The following is a 19,624-nucleotide window of genomic DNA, read 5'->3' as shown; positions in this document are numbered from 1 at the left end:
ACTTTTTCTTCACTTGAGAGACTGTAGCATCTTTCAGGAAGCGTGTAGACAAGACTTTATTTCAAGAGAGGCATTAATCTTTTTAAAAACAGTTTTACATCAGATAAACTCCAGAATAAATAATGCCAAGCATGCATCTTGCTTGCCCCTGAGTCTGCTTGTTATCACCCTTGTGAAGCCTAACCATTTCTTCAGATTTCTGAGCTCTCCCTCCCACCCCACCAAACCAGGCCACTGCTCTCATCAGGACTCAGGTGAGACATTTCAGGAGAATCACACAGTTGTTCAGCCTTCAGAGTCACATTGATTTAAATTCATGCCTGACAAATGGTCACTCTTCTCCTTTAATGGTTGTAGTGAACATCAGTAGAAACCAACATATAGCCCTGTGAGAAGAAGAACAGTCACAATGCTATGAATTACAAAATATTTTAGTTATTTATTACATTCAACTCTATCCTAATGTTAAAAAACCAAACAAAAAAATACTGAAAACAGCTGAGACCTTTTACTTCCAAGTTCTACTAAACGGTCCTTCAAACTTTCATCTTTGCCTAGTGTGCTATCCCTTCACGTCATGCTAGCAATGGAAGAGACATCTAAAGATCATCCAGCCTACCCAGGAAAGTTCATTTGAGCCTTGAGGCAGCTAGACAATCATCACAAAGTGGGATTATCTTTTTTTTTTTAACCTAATTTGAGCCATTTTAGAATTAGTCATGTAATCTAAATTTGCCCTTTGGGCTTCCCCCATTGTCAGTGTGTACAGGGCAACAAACCTTCAGAGAGCAGCCCACCACAGTCTAATATACTTATCTCTGAAAAGCATGAAGTATTGTCTTCCTTCCTCTCAACTACAGCCAGACTAGAACTGGAAGTGGAGACTATAGAGTTAGCTTTTACTTGGGAAACCCATTCACACTGAACAGTTCTGTGTCCTCTCAATTCTCGTTACTGACAAGAAGAGTGACTAGAGAAAGTGAGGTGTGGAATGGGTCCCACAAAACCACTAAAATCCTTCATAATTAGTCTATAAGGTTGTTGGCAACTAGTGTTGCCTAAAGCAGTCTCCAAACAATAATTTGTAGGGATTGCATACCAAACTGCTGCAAGGTACATGTGTTGCAAAGAAAGAGTGAAAAACAATCTTGGCATTTCCTTTTCAGAGTTGTGCTTTGTGCTTAACAGATAGTGTGATTTGGAGAAGAATAACCAGAAGGCAAAGAATATTTCCTGAGAGCTTGCTAACTACTTTTGGTTAATAGTCTCAGCCAATATCAGCAGTTGTTAACAAAATCCAGTCATACTTTGCACAAAATCAAATTCGGCTCCCTCCCATATTTCAACTATTCCTATTAAATTCAGTAGTAGTGCATGGAAAGTGATAGCTCTAATTTGGTTTGTCAAACTTGAATGAAATGTTAAGAGGTAAACCTGTTTTCACACTGAATTACAACTTCCAAGGCTGAGGAAGCTGTGTGTTTGATCACTCAGTGGTTACGTATGTAATCCAGTTCAAGTTTTTCCTCTCAGACAGATAAATTTGTATCTAATAAGACTTTACCATTATAACAGATTTCATTTTAAACAGTTAAAAAAATATCTTGTTTTTAACTAGCAGTAAAAGAAAAAAAAAGATCCAGCAGATTTCTTGTACAAGCAGAAGGTGAATAAGTGCCTAGCTCCCTCACCCCCACCAAAAATTAATAACCTTTTCATAAGTGTCAAAATCTTACCTGTACAATTGTAATATGAGGTCTCGTCAAGGTAACATTGGCCAAATTGGGAAGAGGGAATCCTTTGGAGAGTTTAGCTTAAGAAAAGACAAACACAATGATTTAGGGATGCGTTAGGAAGATAATAAATACCTGCCCTTCAACAACCTTCTGTTTATTCAGAGATTTAGGTCATTTAAAACAATTAACCTCTTAGCCTTCACAGAGGACCCTGGGAGGTAAATACAATGCTCATTTACCAAAGGGGGAAAGAATTATAGGTGCTCTTCTCTTGGCAGTGTTGCAGCCAAATTAAGGCACTTCCTGTTCAATGCATTATCACATACTAACTGATTTGTCCTTAATGACCTGAGGGATTGTCAATACAGCTATAGAATCATTAGAACCTGTTCCCATTTGTCTCCATTAATTAAGGAAGGCAAAGTTCATCCCAGTACAGAGTGCTTGCACAAACCTATGTCTCCCTTTGGGGCCTTAATTAAGATTATATGAGAGGCTAATCTAACAGAGGAATACATTTCACACACACTGGCAGCAATCAGGTATACAAACTAGAGACATGCTTCTGTACTGATGCATCAAGGTCACCTTTCATGAGGTAAAGGTGGATGAGTTTCCCAGACCTTATTGCCCTGGACTTCTCTGCTGACACTGCAGAACAGCGCTAGTGAGAGACCATACTTACAGCCCTACAAATCAATCTCCCCATTCCACTGCTTACTGGCTGATGATCATGTTCCAGTGAAGTTAATAGAACTGGCAACTTAAGCAGAAAGACAGTAGTTCCTAGAATCACCCACTCTGCTGGAGGGTTTTAGCTGATGCTTAGAAATGTAACCTTACCATTAGCTGATGGAATTACTTCAGTCTGTAAGATGTAGGACAGGATGTTCTCCAGAAGTGAGATCTGTCACAAACAAGAAGGCTGAGTTAAGCATCACTTTCTGATAGTAGACTCGTCATGCCCTCATCCTGAATGAGGACTATAAGCTTACATTCAGCTTTTGGCTCTCTTTTAGCCCAGAAGGATCTCATGTCTTCAAAGAGATGCAAAGGAAGTGAGATGCAAATTGCAAATGGCTCTCATCATGCTTGGACAACATTTTAATTTAAAGCAGTCTACTTCCTTTACTTGTGAAACAATTTGTCACCATTACCAAAGCAGTTTTAATCTTTTCTCCTCACCCACTCAGAACTGAGTGATTGTATTCAGAATTAAATGACTCCCTGGAGGCAGTTTTCCCTGGAAGGCTACAACAGCAGAGTCTCAGGCATCTGAGAATACTATTTTGGCTCCCATTCCCTATTGTAGTTCTGAGCATCTGTGATGAGTGCACACCAACACATGAAGTGCCTCTGCCTCAGTCATGCATGCGATTGCTTAGACAGCAGCACACTGCTCCCTCTACCGCTATAGTTCAGATTACTGCTGTGTTACAGGGCTATGATTAGTGATCTTTCAGCTTACTGATAAAATATGATATACCAGTCAGGGGAACTTCAGAATATATCATTTTCAGAAGACTAACTTGCCCCAAAAGGAGTACACTTTTTTTTATTAAATCAACAGCAGAGAGGTGGCAGCCAGAAGGTGGGGAAAAAAGCTGCCAAGGAATGAAGCCAAATGGTTTAGAAATATAGATGGAATTTAGGTGCTTACTCTTTAGCCTTGATATCATTGATATTTCTGGTTTGCATTTCCTATATGCTTAAACTGTCTGCTTACCTCAAAAAAACCAACGTTGGAATGGGTTAGGGAGAACTGGAGCCTGAGGGAAAGAAGTGAAACAAGATGAGTCACTAGAAAGGATAAACACATTCTCGATGAACAGTCACTGCTTTAGAGCTCTAGGCCTTATGAAGCATCTGTAAAGAGACTTTTGAAGCAATATATTTTACACAGCACATACTGCCTTATCAAGAAAGATGTGGTTTTCTTAGGGCATTGCTGAGCATGCATGCAGGAAGAGTACCCTAGAAGGGCTGTAAGCCAGGGATGCGTGTACATTCTCCCTCTGTGCTGTGTTTTGGAAATCCTGCTGGTTATTGACTTTACCAAGGCCAGCATTAAGGACTTGCAGGCTCTCACATCTTTTGCAAGGATTTAGGTACATCAGGATAATACTATGATACAAACCTTTCTAGAGAATGGAAGAATAACTCTGTTCACAGCATGGTGCTGCTGCTGCTGTCTGCGTTGCTAATGTCTATTCTTCCAAATTCAAATATTTATTCAGTACATAGTCATGTATCCAAATAATTATTCAAAGTAAGATTTCTAGGTTTCCACAGCACCAGCACCCTAGCTTTCATGGCCAGTTTCCAACACATTTCAGACTTTCTCTGAATATTGCTGAAAAAACAACATACTAATGACACTATCCTTACATTCCTAACATCTGTATCCTGGGAGAATCTGCATATTTATAACCTTATAACTATCTTTCCCAAAGGATTTTTTTTTTTTGTGAAATAAGGGTCTCAATTCCCAGTTATGAGGTTGTGGTATACAGAACTCTGTAAAATGAAATGCTAGATTTCTAAATGCCCAAGCCATCTCTGGCTTTCTGAAGCCTGAATCTTGGGAATTGCAGTGCCTGAGTTGGAGCATCTCTGCTATGAGAATATTAATGTAGGGGAAACTGCAGGGGTCCAGGTTCTTTTCCATGTCCTGGACCCCTCTGCACAGGTGAGCTAAAAAGCAATTGCATCTTACTAGCTGGAAAGGGAGGAGGGAAGCTCTCAAATATTTTATGGTAATCATAACTACCTTGGACGCTTCATTTATGTAGCTCAGAGGGGACAGAAGATGTCAGGAGCAGAGAAGTTCAATGAAATTACTATAGGTCCTGCATCAGTCCACAGCTGGTGGGCAGTCCCTGGGGACCATGACAATTGTCACAGAAAAACTTCCTGAGTGATCTAAGCTGTGCAAGTACAGACACAGAATTAGAGAATCACAACTAGATCTTCAAGACAAAAATCTGTGCAAGTGATTTTAGACTAAACTAAGATACTAAACCAGCTCTCTAGAATGACTAGTTTGTTACATTCATTATTTGCTCTAGTCATAGCAACCACATTGCCTAAGGCTGAGAAAGTCTGTCCAGCTCAGATAAGTGAAGAAGTTTACCAAGGATTCAAGAGAAGCAACAGATCTTTAACCTATCACCAAGCATGAAGAAAAATACAGAAGTGCAAACCTTTCTCCTGATGGAGTTCCTACAGATGAACTCACTAGGGAACTACATTCATTAAATTATGGTTTTTCTGGTCATGTGTCTAAACTGCTAATGTTGGGATTGCTAGCACTATTTTCCAAACAGGCTCAGGCCATCCTGCCCCTGTTGAATTACCTGTTCAGACAGAGTGAGCCCATCAATTTCCGGTTGAATATATTCAGAGCAATGCTGGTGTTGGCTGCCTGCAGAAGAAAGAAACCATGGGTTGCCAGACATAGAAAATGGAACCCTTGCTGGAAATTCATCACAAATGCAGAAACATTTTCCTGGTTGTACACAGAAGTGTTTCACATAGGTGGAGTTTCTCTCTAGTCAATGGCCCATGCGAGGTTGCATGCCGTAAATTTCTGCTTGTCTGAATGGCACTGACAAGCGCTGAAGTGGGTAATGAGATTTCACTAATCAAAATCATTTTCAGATAAATGAACAAAGTGCCATGAGATGTGACTGTTCATGCTTGCAGAACAATCATTCCAAAGAAGAAATCTTTTCCAGAGAAGAAATCTTTGGTTAATCAGAATCACTATTTATTTCTATTTTCATTTGCCTATAGGAAAAAGTTCTTCCCCATAAAAATTTCCTGTAGGTTAGTGTGGCCATACAACACCACCTGTGACTAAAGAGAATTTGCATGTTTAAGTATTAAAAATCTGGTACTTGGTTTCTTATACAGAGTTTTAACAGAAGGAAGGAACAAGCATATTTAGCCCTGAGTTAAGTGTCATTTTGTTTCTTGTACTTACTATGTTCATTGTGAACAATGACTGGGTGGTTGAGTCTGGCAGAACAGCAAACACCTCCATGGATCCCTGAATTTCTAGAGTAAAGGAATCCTGCTGCAAGCTGATGAGAGGTGTTTCAGTAGCCATTAGCTTCAACATCACTGGATATGGTGTTACTGAATATTTGGCTACCTGTAAGGTTCCAAGGCAAAACCAAAAAAAGAGAGAAATGCTTGTAGAACAGGTCAGAATATTACAATTTCTCATTCTTGAAGTAATCACTTTGAAGTAGTTCTTTGAGATGAGGTTAAGAACAGCTGCTAACAAGATTCTTTCAAGCAAGCAGGAAATAGAAAACTTCTGTGGTGATAAATCAATCTTGGCTAACAGGAATGCAGTAGAAAGTTCCTTCCGCTCTAAGAATACTTTTTTTTCCTCTATGCTGGTTTGAAAGAAATTGGTTTGTGAACACAGGAAAGGAATGGAGGATAAATGTGACATTTAAGTGACAATAAAGGAGCTCAGGAGTCATTAATTCACTTTGAGATTAATCTCTCATGAGACAGGTTCCTGCTCTGGACTGTTCCCCGAGGAGCCTCACTCTGTCCCTTGCCTAAGGAATGAGTAGGTTCACCCAGTTCATTAGTTAGAATAAGGGGGTGGAATAGTAGCATCAATACTCATGGCATTATATGAAGACCATATGACAATTGCCCTGCAATTTTAGATTTCTGAGGAAGGAACCTGAAATCATCCAGGAAACAAACAAGGATGTGAAGTTCTTGGAACTGCAAGTCTGATTTAATCCACCCGTGGCATTCAAGAGCTAGGGTCTCTTATGCTCATTTTTGGTTTCTCATTTTGTCTAGGAATTCTGGTAGAAGCCATGCATGCTTATACCATCTTTCCTGTTATGTTCATCTTCTCCATGTGAAATAAATTGAAACCCTGTACACCTGCCTTGTCTTTCCCATAGATGTAATGTTACCTGCCCATCTCTTAGCTTGTTTTCCTGCACATGGCCACTGGAGTCCCCTCCTGGGTCTTTACTGGATTGCTTTCTGCTAGTCAGTCACAGGCTAACAGTGAAGCAAAGGCAATTACACAAGTTTTGGGAGGAGAAAGGAGCTATTTCTGAGCTGAGGCCCCACCTCTCAAAGCAAGACTCATGACTGGAAGCTTTTTCCTGCCCAGGGCTGGTTTGAGGTGGGAACATCTGTAGCTTTGGCATAGTGTCTAGAGTAAAGATCGATGCACAAGATTATGGACTAAGTTTGGTAACAGCACAAGTCATTCAGTTTGTTGTGGAGGCGAGAAGTGACAAGGCCCATCTGCTCTGCTGTTACCATGCATACATATGTCCACTTCCCAGTGGAAGATTCTGACTGGTGCTGAAAGGCCTTTGGGATACTCCAGTGTCCAACACCTACATTGGGCAGTTTTCTATGTATTTGTGAAAGTACTGGTACTCACCTCAGGGATGATACTGCCAAATATCTCTGTGCTTATATTAAAATAACTGCAAGTCTAGAAAAAAAAATAGAGAAAATAAATTGAGTTAACAAGATGCGCGCTTCATAGAGAGGCGCACTTCATAGATCAGGACTTCACAGCCCAATTAGTAACCCAATCTGCCTCATGCTGACAACTGGCAGGTAAAAGCCCCATCTTGAACAACCTGAGCTAGTCTGACTCTGTTCCTGTCTCCTACTCACCTCTTCTGCAATCGTTATGTTGAAGGCCCCTGCTGTGTAGTAAGCAAATGAGGAAGTCTGAAAGAAATACTCGGAGAAAGCAAGGTTGAGCATGGAGTCTCTTTGGTCTGGGATGGTGAAGGGAGCTGCCGCATACGGAGGGTCAGTATAATTTCCAGCTGGGTATACTATCCCCTGAAAGATATTCAGAGATGAAAAAAAGTCAGAGTCAAAATATGACTTTGAAGTGACTGCAGACAATTAATTGCTTCTTTCCTTTCCCTTGCATAAGCTGTTCATTTTGTGTAGAAAGATGTACACAGGACTTGTAGTACACCCTGGAGCCCTAGTGCTTTCAAGCAGGCTGTGAAGACAAATTACAGAGATTGGACACCTTCACAGATGACATCTGAGACCTATCTTTTGAGATGCTGATCACCTACTGAAGACAGTCTACCAACTCAGAAAACAAAATTAAGGCCTTACCTATTGAATGAGTTAGGCTCCTTCTTATTGAAAAGCCTTACTTTATCCTTTCCCCACCTCTAAGAATTTAGACCTGAGAACTGTTGTCCAGAGCTAGCCAATGGCCTTAATTTCAAGATGGATCTCTAGAATTACAGAGGCCTTCCTAGGTCATAATCAGCACCTTATTCTACTGAGAATGAAGTAAGGTGTTCAGACAAAATGTGCAAGAGAAAAAGTTATGTCAAACAATCCTAAAAAACCATTTGTCTTCTGCAGCACCCGTGATGCCAGCCAAAGCTCACAGATCTAATAATTCCAAATATGTCAAGATGAAACAAACAAGTAAAACTAATTTAAAGTGAGGAAAGTACTCAGATTAAGATTTTTTTTTTTTATATCCCTTTTCTCATTTCCTCCTTTGTTTCATCTCAGGTGTATTCTGTGTGTCTGTATTTTCCTCAACTATTGCCCATCCATCTCTAAGTTTCCTGTTACTTTCTAAGGATTGTCAACATGCTTATAAAGTGTTGAGTCTCTTTACCCATGACCTCCCCAGTCAACCCTCACTTGCTCGATTTACCAGCTGCTGGCTTTATCTGTTCTCCCCATGTTGCCTCTTCTGTGGGATAATAGCTCTTGCAGACACCCATGACTTTACCTCTTTGGTCTGACTCAAATCTCTACATAAAATCTAGTCACCAAAATACCGAGAAGAACTTGGCAAACATTCTGTGGCTGCTGCCAAGAACAGTCTCTACCACACTACTGGCTTATTGTTCCCTTGTGTTCCTGTCTTTTATTTTCCTGTTGTCACTAAGTTCTTATAAATTAAGTATAAACAATAGACAAGACTGTCTTTTTGTTCTCCGTGTTTAGAGCACCTAGCATAAGGCATCTTGAACTTAATTAAGCATCTCGGACACTATGATCATAACTACCTTCAGCCAAGTCAACTTAACCAGAATGGTAGTGAAGACATTCTAGAGTCAGAAACTAGTCTAATTTTTGTCTTAATACATAAGGAGACCTTTTACTTTAAACTAAACAAACTTTCAGGCCTTCAAACTCAGGAGCATGCCTTGGACTTGCACTCTTTTTCAAGTGTCTTCTCTTTCCATTCTGTGTGGGAGAGGCTTAATTCCTGCTTCTATAGTCTTACTATTTCTTTTTTCACCTGACAGCATACTCATCTAGTTAGTGCAAAATATAGAAATCTTCCCCTGACTGATAGAGCAAATAAGTGCCAGATGTTAATCAACAGTGAGAGAAGGATGAAGTTGAATTCCTCTTTGAATACTTTTCTCCTTTCTCTTTTTTCTTATAACTTGCTTAGTCAACTTTTATCACTATTTGCTATAACCAAGTCAACAGCAGTTAAAAAGGAATATTTTTTGAATAATTCATTTTACAACAGACTTGTTAAAAATATTACAATAACAAATGCAGTAGTGCTTAGTGTTTTAGTGTTCAGAACAGCAGGCATCTTCATCTTAGAAAGAGGATCATACAATAACAAAAAAAATCCACCAATATTGGCAAAAGCACTACAGGCAATTACCTTTAAGTCCAGGTCAATGTATGGACGGAATACTGCTGGCAAGCTATTTAAGGAGTAGTCTATTTCAGCCAAATCATCAATCGGCATTAGGACTGTAAAGGTGGTAGATAAAGAAAAATACCCAATATTATAAAAGCACAGAAAGAATTTTATGCGTATTAAAACTAAGTCAGTTCCTGAAAGAGAATGATACATGTTGTTTCAGTGGGTAGGGAAGAACGCAACCAGGGACATCCTAACACATATTCCAACCTCAGACTTGATCTTTCTACTAGCACTTCCTTCAAAGCATCTTCTTAAATTTGTCTAATGTTTTCCCACTGGGGAAAAGTAAATTTAGTCTAACCAAAATGGAAAAGGAAGCGGCCATAGTATTACTTCAGGGCTGGGTTTTCCTGTTAAGCAGTTTGAGGGCATCCAGGGCATCCAAAGTGCCTCTAATCTGCAAATACTTTCCCAGAAAAGGTGGGTGCATCATCTGTTTAAGTACTTGTGTTTTGCAGATTGTATCTGCTCAACAGTTTGAGTGCCTCTTGCAAATCTAATGGTTAATATATATTTTATTTATATATATATATATATATATATATATATATATATATAAATAAATAAAAAAGGAGCTTTATTTTTCTTTTGGCAAGTAAGACCTAAATTTCCAGGCAGGCTAAGAGAGCAGGCTTCAGATCGTCAAGTGCTACATGCACAGGAGGAGTCACAGCATGAAGGGAAGGAAAAACTGCCTTATCAGCACTGTGTGGCATTTTTGACATCAAAAGTACAGCCTGCCACATTTGCAAGTTAAGAATAGCTCATAAGTCCTTGGCTTCTCAGAAATGTCATTTTCTTGTCCAAGTATCACTCCTTTTATTCACCTGTGGTCCTCTAAGAAAAGGAGCTGACAGAATGTGGGGTCTGATACTGCTCCTGGAGGCTTTGTTAGCCAGCTGCTGTTAAGGAAGCTACAGAGTTTCACTGAATAGGAAATAAAAAGCAGAAGAAAAACATATCACTGGGGGCTCACCATTCAGTGACTGAAGGTCTTCATTTATCAACTGGATTCCAGATCTGATGTTGGGACAAGACTGTATAAAAGCACACTCAGGTTATGGACTGATTAGCATGGAACTGTATGCACCTCTTAGCTGTATGCTAGCAAGTCTGTCTACATACGTGACATACATTGCAGCATTTGTCAAAACATCTAAGCTTGCTTTTCTTCAGCTAACTGGTTCCCCATGGTATCTATTCCATGCAAGGTAAGCACGTCCTGTGTCAGACCTGCCTTAAGACAGGTAAGTAGGAAGTTGCTAAAAGCAGCCTGATGGGGGTGACAAAATCACAGCCTTAAGTAGTGTGAGAAGGAGACAGATCTCACATGGGTCTCACAGCAAAGATCCTTGTCCTGGGGCCGAATGACACCTGCCTCAAGCTCTGCCTCCTCACAGATGGGCAGGTTGCCATCAGAACTACTCACTTGTTTGATACTATGAGATTTAGTTAAGTCATACTATCAGGTGACGTACTACTGGATCTGTGTCACCCAATACATTTTACTTCCCGAGTATGAAAATTTCCCAATAACCAGAATGCGTATGTACACATGCACAGACTTATTTGCATTGGAACAGGAAAATAACTGCACATTCTGGCCCTGGTTGAGCTTACCCCTAGACCAGTCAGTATCTCAGCCATGAACTCAACACTATCTCAAAGTGTTTCTGGCCGGCAAAATGATGACTATGCTGACCAGACCAGAATCAGACGCCATTATTTTTCTAGTTCTTCCTTTGTCAAGTTCCCAGTGCTGACTTGTGAAAGTGATATTCCTTACACCCCTCCCCTACACAATCTGAAAGGCTTACATTAGTGGCCAAACTCCTGTGAATGGGTTTCTTCAGATACTTGATAAAGAAGTTATGCAGGAAGCTACAGGAAAAGAAAAAAGCAATTCATGGGTCAAGTACTCCAGTCATTAACAGGAAATCAGATCTCTGCAGAACAGAGTTTTTAATGGCCTCCAAGTGTGATATTCTAGCACATGTATGAACTTTCTGAAGTGAGCCACCACTTAAAAGATTTCACCACTAGGCACCTCAGTGATTAGACTAGGTAGATGAAGTTTCATCTTTATGAAAAGATTCTTTACATTAGCACCATCACATATGTACAAAAACAGAATAAACATTCTGTTCTAGAGACTTCCAATGCAAGTAAAAAACAACAAAAACAGAAGAACAAAACCATGTGACAAGCTGTATTCAGGAAGTGACAGAAGTACAAGAAAACAATGAGATCATGTTGCACAGGTTTATAACCAGAGGCACAACAGACAGTCTGGTTCTGTTCAGTTTTAATAGCATTCTGACTAGAAGTACAGAAAGCACAGTACAAGCATGTAACTTCTACCTAGAGGTGAATATTAGAGCAGTATTTGGAAAGAACTGTGTCAAAGAAGCACAAGGGATTGTATGATCCGACCAAAACTGCTGTATTTATCCTCTACTCAAGTGACAGGGGGCACAAATAAAGGAACAAGTGTCAAACTTTCCCATTTGAACACAGGATTAGTTTCCTGATTCTCACCTGTGGTGGCTATAGACACCTAAAAGCAGTTTTGGGTGTCTTTGTGCCATTCATTGACAGTTATTTTCTCCCAGCATGTATACAGATCTCTTGCACTTACCCACTTTTTCCATTCAACTTGATGTCTATATCACCAGAAGTTGTCCGGCAGCTGGTAAGTGATATTGAAGTATGGCCTGTATTATCCAGGGGTGTTGAAAAGATTGCAGTAACAAACACCTTGGAAATGTACACTGTGCTTCTTCCACTGTCTCTGCTGCATAAAGTAAAAATACAGAAAAAACTGTAAAACCTATTTTAGTGAACATTTTAGACTCATTAACTCTCAAATGGACTCTTTGCTTTCTACTGAAGATGAAGTTGTTTATCTGAATACTTTTTCTTGTGTTGCTCATAGAAAAAAAGATAGACTAAGGGTCAGTAAAGAATCAAGTATTCTATGCAGATTTTCTTGCTAGGAGTTTTGGAAAATTCCCAGTTTAGGAGAGTATATAATTCACTATTTTAATATACTTTGTTCTAGTAACAAGATGTGCACACAGATGAGGTAACTGGGTTACATCTATTAAAGGACAGAGTAAGAGCTGTACTGCCATCTCACCTGTTGCTATATGGGGATGTTCCCTGCAAACCCATTTCAGGGCCTGGAGTGCCCTAGTGTGCTCTGTGGCCTCCTCCCCACCACCCTCCCAGGGGTTTGGCAGCCCACGCTCAAGGCCAGCCCCAACATAGCAAAGATGTGTTATTTTGGATCAAGCTGTTCATAGCTTGGTTGAGAGAAACACCTCATTGAGGGTCTCTACCCTTGGTTTGTGAGTTGCACTGAAGCTCATGCCTTTTCTTGAGCTATGTTGCAGGTACACCTATGTACAACCTCATTCCTCATTAATCCTGATGGTGCTTTGCTGGCTTGACTTGCTGTCTTTGCCTCAGCTCTGCCTCATCACTACGGACTGGCTTGGCAATCTGAACTGGTGGCTGATGCTGATCACTGCCACTGACAGGTTCTGCTCAAGTGTTCTGGGCATTTGCTGGTGAAGGCACTGCCCCTCCTGCTGTGCCCTCAGCCTCAGCTCCCAGGTCTCCTGCCCTCACTCAGCAGCCAGCCCACCCTGTCCCTGACAGCAGAAGCTCCAAACTGCAGCAATTCAGTCAGTTTAGCAATATAGGTAACAGAAGCTGTGAAGAAAGATGAGGAAGGATTTCTCTCTTCTGAAGCCACCTACAACTGGGAAGGTGTGAAGACTGCTATAAGGATATTGCCATTTGCTTGTCCCTTCTCCATCAGCTTCTGAGCTGCATTGCCTGGAGGCACAGCACAGGATTTCTAACAGTGCAGCTGCACTTGAAATATGCAAAGTTTTATTGTACTGGACCACAATCCAGTTTTTCTAGATGTGTCATTAGCTGTCAGACAGGACATTCAGCTAGAACCTCTATCCCTTCCTATTTGCAGAGGTGCTCCTCAGCCATGGGCTCAGTATATGAATGGGCAGGAGCTGCCTCCCAGCAGCAGCCCTGTTGGTGAGGACCAATCCATTACTGGGTTTCTGCTCTCAGCTGTTAAAGAGTATCTTTGCCATGAAGAGATCATAAGACAAACTAAAGACAATCTTTGCTTTTTGATATTCTTCATCAAGAAAAATCTCAGGACACATGAGGCTGTACGTACAACATCCAGGTCCTTATGTTCCAGTTCATATCAACTGTTAGAGAAGCATTTCCAATCACCAGTTTTATCCCAGTCCCGGGTATGAGGGAGATGGAAGCACTGGGGAATTCAACAGCAGCAACTCGTATTCTAGAGCATGAGGGAGATACAGGGGAGAAAATGAAAAATGCATATTTCAAGAGTCAGGGTGAACATAAAACAAGATTCAAGTTTAAGTCAAACACAAACTGCCCCCAGAGGGAATGAAATGGTAGGATGTCAGGATAACTTTGACTCCAAGAATCACAACTCTATATTAAACAAAACTTTTTCTAGCTCTTGCTTACATGAATTACATTCTCTTAGAACTCATTTTCTAGTGAGACTACTTCCTTCATTACTATTTCCTTCATTAATATCAAATCTATTTTCTGTAGCATTATGGAAGCATCCAGTCACAGTTTACTGTGCTTCAACTGGTAAGTAAACAATTGAAATGCAATTATCATAGTATTCATTCAACAATAGGCATAGCCATAAATTGAACTCTTTACTCAACTTTACTCAAAGTTGCTGCTAAATTCATGTAATTTCAGCTGTCATTTGATTTATTCCTGTCTAGCTTGTACTTTTTCAGGCTACAATAACTGCCACTCCACTCTTACGTTGTAATGTAGCTTTACAGTCACTTAGCACAAATCAGTCATTAAGGCAAATTGGTTAAGTGCTGAACAATCAGCAAGGCACCTAATGAACTTAGTAACATTAAACTAAATACTTAAGTGTAATATCTAGACACTGACCTATGTGTTTATGCATGAGGACCCCAAATATTCTGCAGCTTTTCCCATTTTACTATTTCAAATCATGCAGTATTTCTGCATCTCTTGTGCATCTTAAGGCTGGCTGCCTTAGAGAGACTTGGCATCTATGTGGTATGTGTACTGGTGTTCAGAATCATCCTACAGAGTGTGATAATTTATTCAGGTGGAAGTCCTGGTGGTTCCAGCAAGTACAGCTACCAACAAGCACAATACAGTGCTGATGTCCTTTCTTCCAGCAGCTGTTCCAGGGAGTCTGTAACTCCAGTGACAAAACTGGTGGGGACAGCTACCTGGACCAATAGCTAAGTTATGCTGTGCAGGAATTTAAGATCCATTCTCATAGATGTACTCATGATCTGCAGCTAATTCTGATCCAGCTTCCCCTCTACTCCAACCACCTGGAAGCTGGGTGTCTGGTGTAAGCTGTTTCTCTGGGCTTCCTCTGTGGTCAGTGTAGAAACATTGACATCTGCAGAGGACATTTAATCTCATCCTAAGATAGGTGTCTAAAGCATAGGTGTAACCGCCCTCCGGGTATGTGAATCTTTCTCTGCTGATCATTGCAAGTTCTTAGCTGACTAAGATAGACCAGATAATTTTATCTGAACAGAAATTGAGAGCTTTCGCTTTGCCTTCATCAGGGTTTGAATGAAAGTCAGTGTCTTCCTTTAAGTGATAGTTAAACACATCAACATTCCCATTATAATACATGCACAGTGCTAAATATAGCAGTAGCATCTAACTTTTGTATTAGAAAGCATATTTTGTACGATTGTTACTTACCTTGAGATGTTATATTTGACATTACCTAGCCCAAATTTCTCATATCCAGTCAAATCAGGGAAACGTTCCTTCTCCATATTCTGCTTCAGGATCTCCAACCCAACCTCCTTGGCTACAGGATGAAAGTGGTAGTTCAGTTACCTTTGATATGGGCAGTGGGTTTATATTTATGTGCTACCTTTTTAGGAGACTTTAAAACAATGTTTGCTTCTATTTGATGGGAATTTGACGCAGGAATGCATCATTGTGCTCTTAAGACTTCCTTCTCTTTAAGGCCTGCGACCAGCTCATTTCCTCCCGCTGCCTTTACTACTAAAGATGCTCATTGAATGCAATATCACCACATGCCTCTGAAAACAGCACACATACCGTACTCCAGGCCCTTCTGGGTGAGCCTCACTTTGACTCCAGGGTTGGCTTTGAGTTGCACACAGACCAAACTTAAGAGGAGGAGAGAACAGCAAACCTTCATCTTTGTTTCTCAAAGGACCTGTTAAGAAATATTTATAATGGTAGTAGAAGTTCATGCTGTGCTGTGTGTGGCCATACTCCCTCTTCCCCACCCCAGAGAGGGCGGTTCTGACACCAGCTTTCCCTCCAGAATGGATAAAGTGAAAAACCCAGCAACCACAGCAGAGGAAGCATTCTCCTCAGGGCATAGGAGAAACGTCAAATTATTCACTGCAGCAGGGATACATCCACCTGGACAAACTCTGTTGGAATGGAGGTCACATTGAATTTTTAGGCTGTATTTTTTTTTCCTCCAATTAGTGAAATAAGAACCTTATTTTTCCCAAAAGTTCAGCGCTCTCAGTGCTTGCTGGTGAATCAACAGGTATCACTGGTCTTAACATTTTGGAAAAACCCATCGGGTTATTTAGTTATAAACATAGATCCCCCACTTTAGGGACAATTTATTAAGATGTTAGTCACAGCTTTGAAAAGCCCTGTATGACCCCTCTGGCAGTCAACTAAAGAAAATAATTTGTGCCAGCAGGCAGTGTTTTCATGTTAATAAATGCATTAAGTTTTACCCCAAAAAATCTCCTTGCAAACTTCATGGTTAAATGGACATTTATTTTTGCTCTTTTCATTCCTGTTAAATAACTTCTGGCCTGTGTTAGAGCTGTATTTCTTATCCTAAGCTTCTGTGGGATTTTTTTTTTTATGTATTGTGGGAAACTAGGAAAATGATGCAATAAATGCATCAGTTTTATCTGTTATTTTGGTCATGACACCATTAATTTTTTTAATAGTATTGAACATCATGACCTAGCTTCTCAAACTGGTTGTTTTGGACCTCTTTAAAGATGTAGTCTGGGTACTTTATCATGCTTTTCCCCACTTTTTTTTACTTGAGATTTCAAGACTCTTGTCTACAGCATGCTGTATCCTCGTTTTCCATTCATCAATAAGGACATCCATGTTCAAAGTACCTTATAAAATCAAATGAATGACAGCAAAATAAGTGCCTTTGAAAACAATTTACATATTATTGCTGGTGATTTGTTCCCCTTAATTTGTTCGGGCTTATCAGTAACAGACTCTGTTCTTTAATCATTTCCTCTCACAAAATTTCAGGGGGATACTTACAGCTGGGGTCAGTAACTTAACCTACTGTCCAGGACAAAAAAATCTTTCACAGAAGGTTGTCTTTCCCTAGCACACTTGCATGGGACTGGTCTTATTTAATTAGACCCATTTAAAAGTTAGGCCTCTTATCTAGAACCATCATCTTTATAGTGTAGAGGGATACAGCCTACATTAAAGCAAGTCGCCCTGTTGGAGATGTTTAGCTTCCTCCTGTGACTACAGAATTCAATGTCCCTCTGAGGAGGTCAAGGTAGGTAACCTAAACTTGTGCTAGCTTCATATATATGCACACACACATGATATGATCATGGCCCACCATTTCTCCTCAGTAATTTTCAGTTTCTCTGTGTGATTTACCACAGGGTGGTGAACTAGCAAAGCTAATTCCCACTCTAGGGACTTTCATGACAGGATTTAAAATCAGATGGAGCTATGCTGCATGAGCCACAAGCTGCATGTAGTGTGAAAGTCAGAAACTGTTGCTGCGAGCAGTCTCCCGGCAGGAGTGGGCAACCACTGCTGTAGAGCTGGGATGAAGCCATCTATAAGCAGACAACAGCACTGTCCCTTAACACCTGAAAAAGGCGTTTGGGTGTTGCTGTATTAACTATTTTAACTATCTATTAGAGATAATAATATACCTCAAAACTTTAAAAGAATTTCAGTCATGATCACCATTTAAGCAAGCTGCAAAATTATAATATAACATTAGCTTAACTTTACTGTAACAGACAACTTTAAATAACCCCACAAAACACCCTTGCCTTTTGGTAACACTAGTATTTTCTTTTCAATTTCAATTGACAGAAATCAAGAGGCAAAAGAAACATATGCTTAACATGTATGGCTGAAACAAAATGCTGGAAGGAAATGTGTTTTCTGTGTAGGCAGAGTTCCCATAGTTTAAAATCCCAGAATTTTGCCAGATTTAGTCACATCTATCCCTTCCCAACAAAAGCGCTTCAAAACAAAGAGCAATCACAAAATATTTGTTACTATACCTCTCCTCTGAAAGCTGAAAAGAGAAGCTTTGCTGTACCAGACCACAGGGCTGAGGGGACTCCAAGGAAAACACTCTGCAGCCCCAACCCTGTCTTTTAAAGGAAAGAGCTGAGAGGTTGAAGACAGCCAATTGCTGCCACCTTTAGCAGTATCACACAGGGAGGGGTCTCTTGGGCAATCCTGTTCTGAACTATTTTGGGTGTCACAGGTAAAATCTATCACTCTAATTTAATTTAGGGACTAACCAGAGGGCAGTGTAAACTGTAGGGTGGGGGTCTCAGACGCCAGGATGCTGAGATCAGGGTAGTGTGCTGTTTTCTTGTGGTATGCCGTTTTCTGTGCTGGCTTTTCAGATGGACTTGAGAGGATACTCCAGTGGAAACTATTCCAGTAGTTCCACAGAACTAATGCTCGTAACAAGGAATGAAATAAATAAGTGTGCTATTGCTGGGAAAAACAGATGGAAAACAACTGTCTAGGCCCACCTGTTCTGAAATTGCTCAGGATACAGAAAACCATAAATTATATAGTTTTTATACTATTGTTTATGTATAATTTAGTGTATATCTATAGTGTAAATACATAGTGTCAAGTCCTTGCAGACAACATTTTCTATTTCTTCTGGTTGCCTATCCTTCAGCTGACCAGTACTACTTGGCTTGTGAAAGAGGTGATTTAATCAATTAGCTTGCATGTAAGCCAAGCTAATTCCCTCAGGCATGGAGCACTTTGCTGGACAATCTGAGTCACTTCATTGTGCAATCGTGAATAGAAAAGGGGAGAGACGTTTGTCAGTCAGTCAACAAATACTCATAGTATACACAGTTCCATCATTCACTGCAGGCAGTACATGCATAATCATTCATTATTTATACCTCTGGCAACTGAGGATGAATAAAAATCACAACACCGTTTACATAAACCTCTCCTTTAACTTTTTTGTACAAGTCTCACAGTTCCTTCAGAGCAAAGAAAAAGCTCCACAATTTCCATCCGCATAGATCTCCAAGATTTACAAACAACTGTATTGCCTAAAAACTATCTCAGGTTATCCTCTTCATATTCTTTCAGCATTTTATGGTTCTTCTAATGGAGTACCACCTGGTTCAGATAAAACTTTCAGCAAAAGTTAATAAAGAAAAACTAAGGCGTCTAGAACAGTTTCATCATTTCTTTCTACAAACATACCAGTAAAAGCCAAATATCTGCTCACAAATATATTCAGATCACATATTCAAATATGCTGCAAATTGTTTCTAAATCCAAACTTCTCACTTTTCAAGGCGTTAGAAAGAGGCTCTGTGAGAAATATTTTATTTTGATTTTCCATATTGAGCCATCAAGCATTTGTTTCAATCTATATGTTAATGGAGATTGCAATCCTTTTTACCCAATATACAAGAAACCCAATGAGCTTATCAGCATGGCAATCAATGGAGGCTTGTTGCTGCATCTCTGCAGATCACTCTGGCTTTGCATGATTCCAGTTGTTGCCTCTAGCTTGGTGCTCCAGCAGTCCCTCTTCCCTGTCTCCCTAATTCTCCCCTTTCTCTATGCTCTCTAGTCTGCAGCACATTGAGGCACATGTATCTTTTCCCTTGTTCTGTCAACTGGGAAATAAGACCAGATCAAAAATGGTGTACTGACCAGTAGGTAAGTACAGGATGATATGGCAGAACTGTTGGTATATTCAGCATCCTCTTTAGTCCTCAGAGAAACAATTGGTTTATCACTTCGTGAACAACAGTCACGGGCCTAGGTGATGCTT

The 19,624-nt window shown here is 40.2% G+C and overlaps 1 protein-coding gene across 1 annotated transcript; it reads right to left on the bottom strand.

The window, feature by feature from the left end:
• Positions 1-114: 114 nt before the first annotated feature.
• LOC118259591 (BPI fold-containing family C protein) lies at positions 115-15,733 on the bottom strand. Its single transcript, XM_035569239.2, has 15 exons — positions 15,631-15,733; positions 15,262-15,373; positions 13,676-13,804; positions 12,104-12,259; positions 11,283-11,346; positions 10,442-10,502; positions 9,421-9,512; positions 7,416-7,589; positions 7,174-7,227; positions 5,722-5,892; positions 5,093-5,160; positions 3,463-3,505; positions 2,580-2,643; positions 1,737-1,813; positions 115-386 (listed from the first exon to the last, which is right to left on the bottom strand). The coding sequence occupies exons 1-15, from the start codon at positions 15,731-15,733 to the stop codon at positions 345-347; spliced, it is 1,410 nt and encodes a 469-aa protein (XP_035425132.1). The 3' UTR covers positions 115-344.
• Positions 15,734-19,624: the final 3,891 nt, after the last annotated feature.

The sequence above is a fragment of the Cygnus atratus genome, chromosome 1, assembly GCF_013377495.2.
Source record: "Cygnus atratus isolate AKBS03 ecotype Queensland, Australia chromosome 1, CAtr_DNAZoo_HiC_assembly, whole genome shotgun sequence".
NCBI lineage: Eukaryota > Metazoa > Chordata > Aves > Anseriformes > Anatidae > Cygnus > Cygnus atratus.
This window is presented reverse-complemented; position numbering and strand designations above follow the sequence as displayed.